This window comes from Cryptosporidium hominis (assembly GCF_000006425.1).
Source record: "Cryptosporidium hominis TU502 chromosome 1 CHRO011039, whole genome shotgun sequence".
Taxonomy (NCBI): Eukaryota; Apicomplexa; class Conoidasida; order Eucoccidiorida; family Cryptosporidiidae; genus Cryptosporidium; species Cryptosporidium hominis.
In genome coordinates, this window is record NW_667197.1 from 1 (window position 1) to 10,085 (window position 10,085).

Below are 10,085 nucleotides of genomic sequence, written 5' to 3' on the forward strand. Positions count from 1 at the left end.
CATGTTTGCACCAGATCTGTCACCATTATACAAAATTGGTTCAGTCTTCATTCCTGATTTAAATAATAAAATCGAGGGATAACCCAAAATTTGAATATTCTCAACTTCGTTCTGAGATCCATCAATCTTTGCAATCTTAAGCTTATCACTAATGCCACGTAGTCTTTGAGCAAGAACATTATAATCTGGTTCCAATTTTCTGCAATGACCACACCAAGGAGCATAAAAAACTATCAAGACATCCAAATTTATTTCAATAACTTCTTTTTTGAATGTTTTTGAAACTACTATACGAACTGGTCCATCGTTGTCCTCTTCAGATGGAGGCTCTTCACTTTTAAAATATGGGCTCAGTCTTCCTGATGCAAAATCTTGAATAAAGTGTTCAAGATTTGAATTTTTCAGTAAGTCTGGCCCAGAAAACCGACATCTATAAATTAGTGGAGCTTGAGGGCGTTTCATTGGAGGCATATTTGGTAAGGTTGGAGCAATCATCTTCCCTTCATCAACACTTGGAAACTTTATTATGGAAATACAAGGAAGTTTACATTCTTCTGGTATCAAAACTTGGGCAATTCTTCTCTCATGAGCAAGATTAGTTCCTGATTTAACAAAGAGGATCTCCCCTCTGAATTGGCTTGCTATTTCTCTATATTTCTCCATTATTAATTTCAAATTTGGTACATCATTGTTGACGAAGAGGAAAGAAATTGTTTTTTCACCCAAAAATAATTTTTGAGCAATTAAAGGATCAAATTCAGTAATTAATGGATATTGGTATTTTAAAATTTGTTTCTCCAAATTCTCAAAGTTACTAAAATCTACTTTATCAATCAAAATCAGCCCATGTTTATTCCCATCATTTTTATTAAAATCATATTGTTTATCTGAATTATCATCCCAAGGTGTAAAAATTGCTAAAGTATTTTCCTTTATTAAATTACTATGGTTCATCACACTTCTTGATTTATTCTTATCTTTTGTTGAATAATTTTTGATAAAGTTCAAAACTTCAGTATTATTAGTTAAAGCATGTGCAAAGAAGATATTATGATATTTATGGCTCAGTTTTGAATATGAAGAAGAAACTAAAGACATTGGATCACTTTCATCACTATTTTCATGATCAATGATTGCTACAACTTTGATGGAACTGTTATCTGTATTTAGGAAAACTTCAAGTACACTCAAACTGGAAATTGAAATATCTCTGTTGAATTCGCTATTCACGAAATTGACAATTGAAACAGAATTTGGAAGCCCAGAATAATATTGGCTTTGACCCTCAGAATATATTTTAATTGTTGGAAATCTAATTACTTGTTCCAATAATACTGCTTTACGATGCTCATTACAATCAATCTTCCCAAAACTTATTTTCTTCCCTTTAAATATATTTGCAGCTTTTTCAAATTCAGGCATAATTCCTCGACAATATACACACCATGGTACATAAAATAATACTACTGAGTCTATTTTTGTAAATTCTGAGAGATCTTCAAGTCCCAGTTGTTTTACTAATGACTCACTATTGGGTACTCCACCAGCATTTAACAGATTCTGTACAAATTTTGGGCCAGGAGTTGTTATTTGAAATCCAGCGTCAATTTCATTACTTTTATTAATAATGGTATTTGCTGTCATTAATGTGCTAACTGTTGTTGTTGTTGTTGTTGTAAAACTATTATTGGAAGAATTATTATTGGTTGAATTACTTACATAAAGTGAATTATTACCATTGTTAATATCATTACTCTTTCCAAAATTGTTCGAGTTTGAGAGACGAAGTTCTTCCCCAAAACTAGAACTTATTCCAGCAAGTATTAGGTAAGCTGTATGCAGAAAAATAATATAATTCATTTTATATTTACTTTATAAATGATGAAAATTTGATATTCAATTTCCAGTTAATACAATAAACTCTTGCTTTTATATTCTTATAAACTTTCAGTTTCTTTCTTTTCTTTCCTTTTATATCCTTTCCACTTCCTCAAAGCTTATTTATTACTATAATAATTATAATAACTACTCCGATTAATCCTCTTTTCAATGAGCTTGGAATTCCTCTCCTTTCTTTTTTTCTCCTCTATTCCTATTATTTATCCCTTGTGTTTATCCCTCGTAAAAACAAGTACAGAAAATAGCTATAATTATAATAATAAGCCCTTTATATCTATTCACCTATTACTTTAAGCTTCTGTTCCCTATTTCCAACCTATAACCAATCTCCTAACTATATTCCTCCAACTAATCAATCAACTATTGCACCACATCATTTTACTTATTGGCAAAAACCCGCCCATTCTTAGTATAGGTGGCGGGAAATTTTTTGCATGTCGATCTTGCATGCGCTGCCTCTTCATTAGGTTTGAAAAATAGATCCAGGTAAAGGGGATGATCTCCAGAAGATAGATAAAAATATTTAGAAGGAGAAAGAAAGAATGAAAGAAAGAAGAACATATAAAGTTTGTAAATAAAAACACATCATCAAAGTTAAAGAAGTGTCGAAAAGTGGAAAATCTCTGGGTTTTTTTTATCCTTTATCTCTTATATTGGAATGATTTTACATCCTTATTCATTTTTTTCCATACCATTTTTTCATTTATCTTTAATATTATTATTAAGGAAAAAGTTATCATATAAATTAATATGTTTAAACTCTCTAGATAATAATTATACCTAATAAAAAGGTAGGAAATAGCTTCTTTCCTTGATTTCTATTACGATATTCTTACTACTCCCCCCCCCCTCTTCTTCCATTCCTTCCTCCATCTCTTTTAATCCTTTTTTCTAATGATCCCCATCTCACAGATCACTGACTAAACAATCCAGAGTTCGTATAACTCAAATTAGAATTGGATGTAAGACTTTTCCTACTCAATCCTCTTGATTTTTTCTCTTTAGAATCTGAAAAGTAGCTACCTTCTCCTTGATTAACTCCAGCTTTGTTAACATAATGAGAACTTATATCCTCCATGATTATACGAATTGGACTAAATCTCCTTTTAAAAGCATCAATCCTTTCAATAGGATTTCCTCCTAAAAATACCTTTGAAAGATTTACACAACAAGGTTGAAGAGCAAGTAATAATGTCTCAATCTCAGGTTGAGTATTTCCATTTGAACACCAACTTAAAGTCTCTAAAGTCTTATTTTTCATCCCCAAGTTATCCAAAATAGTATCCAAAGAGTCAATACATCTTCCATTAATTTTATTTCTTGAAAGATTCAAATGTTCTATACTCGTTGAAAATAGTATATGCTTAAAGAAGACTGAAAATTCACGCTTTGTCTTGTTTGGACCCAAATTATTAAAGTCCAATAAGAGCTTCTTACAATTACATCCTTTCACAACCTCTAATATTAAAGGTAAAGAACGAGCTGTTAAATTATTCATCCCCAAATCCAATTTTCCTAAAGATTTTACTTGAGTTAGTAAAGGGAAAATTGCATGAAAACCATCATCTCCCATATAACAACCCCTGAAAATCATCTCTTTAGGGTCTTTTTTGGATAATGCAACATTAATACAATGAGAAAATAAAGTCTCGTTAAATATTAATCCTCCCATATCAAAAGAATTTGAAGTATTTGATTTCAAAAAAGCATTTGAAATAAATGTTATCACCTTTTTTGCTGGTACTACCGAACTCTTAAAACAATATTCAATATATTGAGTCTTCCAAATCTGACACTTTATTGATCTCCACAATAATAAACGATTCCTTCTTAAACTAAACTTCATTGTAGTCTTTGGAAAATCTGACAAAGTTAATGGAAGTATTCCTTTTATAAAAGGATTTTCCGATACTACCAAAATTGTATTCTGACCAGAAATCTGGTTATTATTCAATGCTGGAATCAAATTCATTACATCAATATTATTAATGTTTTTCTTATCATATCTTGTAATTATTTCAATATCTGTATCTGCATTTATTCCAAATTGAGTTTGTTCTAATATTGGAGAATCATTTACAAGATTATTTTCATCGTATTTAATTCCTGTATTTAGAGATTTTTGATACATTGGATCATTCCCATTAAAATTATTTATACTACCATTATTAGAAAGTTCATTGAATGAATTCTCATAATTTTTGACATATTTCTTAACATATTCCAATTGTTTGATAGAATTCTTACTCAAAATAAGATGAGACAAATTAACTCCAGTTACTGAAAAAGTAAAATTTCCAGGAATTTCAGTACAAGGCTCAATTGGAGATATATCACTATCAGGAGTGAAGTATATCCCACCTTTAACTCTTAATTTTGTTTTAATATCGGTACAACAATTTAAGATCTTCTCTTTAATTCCAATAGGATCACGAGACATCCAAACAATAATTCCATGTTCTCCAAGTTCATGAAGCTCAACTCTACTCTTAATCTTTGAATCTTTCGTTATCAAAATAGATAAAGTAGAAAAGAGATTATTTGTTGATTTGAATAGATTCTTTGTCATCATTAAGTTAGTTGGCTCCCATGGAGCAATATGAATTGTCTCACAGATTTGTCTATAATCCTCTTCATTTTCACTTGAAAGATCTTCAAATTCTTCTGACTCATCGTCCCTAACAGAGCTTTCATCATCATCATAGTCATCATTTATATTTGCCATACCAATTTTATTCTTAACAGTTTTCTGAGAATTTTTAATCTTTTTGAAGATATTGTTTTGTTGAATTCCAACTCTACTGATATCTGGAGAATCCAAATGATTATAAGTACTTTCTTTATTGATTCCAATACTAGACAATCCAATATTTTTAAATCCTGTTATATTTAACTGTCTACTATTCTTATGAATCTTATTATTGTCTCCTAGAGTTGTTCCTTTTCCAGAAATCTGAGTCTTACTTAATTCTTCTAAACTTTCACGATCTTTAAGGATTTCTTTCAACTTTGAGAGTTCTTTTTTATCCATATTTTGAATCTTTGAATCAATAATTTTGTTTAAGTTCAAAGTAAAGTTTTGAAGAGAAGACCTATTTTCTTGAGAATTAACAAGCATCTCTACTCCTTTCTTTCTTTCACTAATTTGCTTTTCCATATCTTCTCTCCATTCATTTGACATTGAGATTACATTTTCTCTATATAAAGGTTCTCCTTCATTAATTTCTGTATTCTTAACTTTTCGTATAATTCCTTTATTGGAATCATCATTTGGAAATTCATATCTACCCCAAAGTGCTGTCTCATACAGTTCACAATCAGGAATGTACTTAATAACAGTGACATCATTTCTGAAAGTCTCTGGTTTGGAACTCTCATTAGAATTATGACTAGAAATAGGCCCTTTAAACATTTTATTTCCAATTTTAGAGATAGATCCAGAAATTAGGTTCGTACCTCCTAATCCAAATTTCAACTTTGGAGTTATAACGAGTTTGTTATTTTGTTGCTGAAATTTTGAACTAGATCCTAAGATCCTTCCTTGTTGTTCTCTTTCAATAGGAGGTAGTTTTGGTGGTGAGACATCAAATGGTTCATCAACATTATATATGGAATTATAGCTGAGTTCATTCAAAATAAACTTCTTGATATTAGTAATAGATTCAACAGAAGATATTGAAATTGATCCATAACTGCTTTTTGCTATATCATTCGAAATTTCGTCCCAGAAACCTCTTTGAATCTTTCTAATCAAATCAGCTGTAACTTCATATGGAATATTAAGGAACTCTTTTTGCCAAATTACACGAGGATCTTGGACAATGGATGGAAGACCTTTGGGAAAGTTTTCAGCCAAAGGAGGAGTATACTGTTTTTTGTGAATATTAAGAAGGACATCACTGGAGCTTAAGACCGAGGTAGCATCCAAATAGTCTGTTATCAATGAGACATGATTTCTATTTTTGTCAGGATGTATTCTGAAAGTATTTTCAAAGAGTACCTCATCAAAGCAAGGATAAAGAGTTGTATTTTCAATTAGACGATCAATGAGAGCTTCATTTGATATATTTTTTTGGTCCAAAAGATTTCCATACATATTAAATTCTTTTTCTTCGTTCTTAAAATTCTTTTCTGTATTTTTTTCCCAACCAAGTTGTCGTCTTAATTCTTTGAACTCTTTTCCTATTTGTTTTGAAGTATTATCAGTTCCCAAGGAAATGACTCGTTCTCCAATATTATCTAAAGAAACTTTCCCAGTAAGTTTAAATCCAAGATGCTTTTCAAAGTTAGTATTAAAAGCTCGTAACTTCATCAAGTCATTTTCATGTTCTTTCTCGCTATCTTTGGAAATTTCATTCTCAAAAAGAATCTGATCCTTCAAATTATTAGGGTTTTTATAAAACCTACCTATTTTTGAAGACTTCCTATCACAAACCATTCTATTCTCTGTCATATCATTATGGTGAAATTTTTGCTTAAAGGGATCTACTGCATTCAAAAGTTTCATTTCTAGATTTCCTTCTTTGTCCAAAATTTTCTTTTCCACCTCTTTTGATGCTTCTTGAGACATTGACAAGACACTTCTCACTGGTAATTTAATGTTTCCAAAATCATTCATTTTTACCAGTTCCGTTGGTTTTACCCCAAAATTGTCATATATCGACTCTTGGTAATTATATCCCACTTGTTGCTTCTCTCTTTCTTGCTGAGTAAGTTTTGTAATATGAGACAAAGGCTCATCTTTCCAAACTTCTTTTGCAATCAAAGAGTTTCCAATATTAATATCTCGAAGCTTTTCTCCTGTTGCTGCAAGCATGATTGAACCTTTAACTGGTCCAAGTTCATTTTCCAACTCTCTAATAATTCCTGGGTTGTTCATTAAAGCTTTTTGGTTTGAGAAAGATGAAGAAATTGTGGATGCATCATCATTTTCCTTGTTTTTTCTCCATATTAAGCTTGGATTCATTGGATTCCACTCTGCACCACTTGAATATGAAAATGCTTTCATTCCAAGTTTCAGAGATGATTCCATTCCAATACTCTTTGTCGTATAATTTCTATCTTGTCTCACACTTTTTAATTCCTTATTCTTCTTTAAATCATTCTTCATTAGTCCTAGAATATGTTTTTTGTATTTTTCCTTTGGGCCCTCCGTGACTAAATCCAACTCTAAATTGAAAAAATATTGTATTGTTAGTTGTTTTAAAGTGAGGAATTCGAGTACAATTCATATTTCTTTACTTACCTGCAGGATCCTCCATATTTGACAATATTGCAAATGATTCACACACATTCTTAGTATTAAAAGTCTTGTTTTTGTCCTTAGGGGCATGATCGTTGTTTTGAATTAACCTCTGAATTTCAGAGTCATTTTCCAAAAGGGAATAATTTAGAGATTCTAAAATTTCACATTTTTCAAGTTAATTATTTTCTGTTAATGTCAGCACGCATAAATGGCAGCAAATTTGCAAACAGTGTTGCATGCATGCAATTCCCCACATTGCGGTGCTGGGCTGGAAATGCTGTCAGAGCATGAAAAAGTAAAACTTACGTCTTATTTTTGAAATTTCTTTTGAATATTCAGATAACTTCGGCATTTTATCAAATCCCTTCCGAAAATATCTCAAATATATACTCTTCCCATTTTAATGGGATTTCTTTTTTTTTTTGATTTATTGGAATTAGGATTTTTTTGACTTGATTACTAATTTAATGTCAAAGTGGAATTGGCGCCATTCACCCGCAGTTTAATCAATGCAATCAGAATGGGGGGGAGCAGTCATTTTACATACCTGTGGGTAAAATAAGATAAATTAAAGGGAATTTCGTGTGAACAGAGAGAAAAAAGAAATAACAATTGGGATAGGAAATTAAATAAGATAACTTTATAATCAGCGATATCTGGGTAAGTAAATATTTAAAAGCCGGCCCATTTCCTGGCATTTTGCCTTGAAACTAATACACGTAATATAGGAATAATTTCATTTGGAAGTGAAAAAATCAAAATGTAAATTATTTATCTATTTCTTCTTCTTTTCGTTAGATTTTTCATATAATTCCACAATTAGCTTGCTAATAACTTCAAAAATTTCATCAGTATTTATATAACCGTCAAGTGTGAACAATTTTCCAACATATATGGTTTTTGACACTTGGTGGTCTTGATTTTGAAGCAAAAATTCAATATTGTTTGAAGCACGATTTAATTTTGGTGTAATGTAGCATGCATCCTTATCATAGTTCCATATATTCTTTAAGGAAAATCCACCTTTCTCTTGGAGTTTTTTTGGAACAATATATGAGTTTGTGAAACCTGAAAATGGAGATTTTGCATCAATTAGAAATGTACCAAACATGGAAAGAAAGAATCCTACAACACAAATAAGAATAAACCACTGATCTTTTGGAAATTTGAATACTACAGCTCCAAATATTCCAAAAACAGTTGCAATTAACATTAGAATATTTTTTCTGTGGTAAATTTGAATCTGTTCTTCCAGGCCTGAGAGAGTAATAATCGAGGAAATCACATTTGAAATGGCTTTGTTCAAGTCCATTTCATTATAAATGTTTGAAACTTTGAAAATCTCGTACTCATCATATAGTTCCTTTTTGATCTTTTCTTTTTCTGATTTATTAGTAATTTTCTCCAATGCTTGAGTACTCATCTTTCCTTATCAACTTGTGGTTTTAAGTCAAATTTTAGATTCAATTTTCTCCAAACAACGCTCAATTAATTCTCAATAATAATAATGATGATAATAATATTTTCTCTTATAATAATTTTCCGTCCATTATATATCCCGTTACCTCAAATAGTTATTTCAAATATTATTAATAGCATTGCAGTTTATTATTATAAATAAACTTATTGAGCCCGCTCAAGCACATACAGAAAATCAACGTAATTTAAACAAATAAATTTTCAAAAAAAAAAAAAAAATAAATGGAAGGGTAAAATGATAACAGAAAGACTTCACACTAAGATTAATTAAGTGTGAACATACTAAACAATCAAAAATAATAATTATTTTGTCAAAATTCTATTTTGATATTTATTTTGAATTTGATTCATTTTTTTTTTAATAAGAGACATGGGGGCTTTACAAATTATTGGAAAGGCGGGCTCGTGCGAGTAAAATTTGCATGCAACAATTCAGCTTTGGACTGAAAAATAAAATGAAAAACGTAAATTCAAAGAAGATAAATATATAGATAAATATAAAAAATATAATATAGGAACTTAATAATTTGAAAGATTTGGGAAGATCTAGAAAATGTTGTTGAATTCTGATGACACATTTATTAGTTATTTGTACCCAAAAGTAGAGAGCTGGAAGAGAATAAAGTCAGACTTATTTAGGTATTACAATAAAGAGTGGTTCAAAATGGATAGATTTATAAACCCTTTTGGACAAAAAACTAAAAATAATGATATAAAGAGAAAAGAGTTGGATTTAGTATAAAAAGTGGTGTAGATAGATTTTCAAATTCACGTAAAGGAAACATGTGGTTGTGGGGGCATAAAAAGAATCTTAGTTCATAAAATTGCATGCAAACAAGATTATTGATATTAAAACAGCTGCAATAATTGGGGAAAGGGGTAAGAAAAAGTTAAAGTTGACATAACAAAGGTGTTTATATTTGTCTCGCCTTTTTAAAATGTTAACTATAAAAGTATTTAAGGTAATCATAGAAATTAATTATTTTATGATTGAGTATCTAAGTGAGCTTTTAGAAATTTTCTTAAGCTCGTTGATCAGCTTATCTTTATCGGATGAAAACTGATACAAAGTTTTTAGATTCTTAAAGTTGGTAGCAAAAAGTTGCTGGGAATTGAAAAAGAAGTTGTTTTGGTTGTATATCTGGTTCTCAAGAATGGATACAGAATTAGGAAGCTTACTTGAATAAAATGAAGCAACAGAAAGATTGTTGAAGGAAGTACTGCATGGAAGTAAATATTCTTTGTTAAAGTTGATAGCAAGTTCTTTATACAAGGCAGCTGAAGTATTGAAATTAAGGGAGGCAGTAACTGGATCATCCTGAGCCATATTTAATAGTCCAAGAGTAAATCTATAGTGAGCAATATTAACATTTGTATTATGCTTTGGGTGTTGGAGGCGTTCCTCAATAGTATTTAGAGTAGAGTGAACCAAAGGAAAGTTCCCATATTGGAGGGATATTCT

The 10,085-nt window shown here is 30.3% G+C and overlaps 4 protein-coding genes across 4 annotated transcripts; all 4 read right to left on the reverse strand.

The window, feature by feature from the left end:
- Window positions 1–1,860, reverse strand: Chro.10099 (hypothetical protein; the record flags this gene model as incomplete). Its single annotated transcript, XM_661081.1, has 1 exon — window positions 1–1,860. A coding segment is annotated over one exon (1,860 nt), but the record flags the coding sequence as incomplete, so codon positions are not given.
- Window positions 1,861–2,812: 952 nt separating this feature from the next.
- On the reverse strand, window positions 2,813–7,009 carry Chro.10098 (hypothetical protein). The annotated part of the gene is made up of 1 exon (XM_661082.1): window positions 2,813–7,009. The coding sequence occupies one exon, from the start codon at window positions 7,007–7,009 to the stop codon at window positions 2,813–2,815; it is 4,197 nt and encodes a 1,398-aa protein (XP_666174.1).
- Window positions 7,010–7,919: 910 nt separating this feature from the next.
- Chro.10097 (hypothetical protein) lies at window positions 7,920–8,567 on the reverse strand. The annotated part of the gene is made up of 1 exon (XM_661083.1): window positions 7,920–8,567. The coding sequence occupies one exon, from the start codon at window positions 8,565–8,567 to the stop codon at window positions 7,920–7,922; it is 648 nt and encodes a 215-aa protein (XP_666175.1).
- Window positions 8,568–9,602: 1,035 nt separating this feature from the next.
- On the reverse strand, window positions 9,603–9,950 carry Chro.10096 (hypothetical protein). Its single annotated transcript, XM_661084.1, has 1 exon — window positions 9,603–9,950. The coding sequence occupies one exon, from the start codon at window positions 9,948–9,950 to the stop codon at window positions 9,603–9,605; it is 348 nt and encodes a 115-aa protein (XP_666176.1).
- Between the last annotated feature and the right edge of the window lie 135 nt (window positions 9,951–10,085).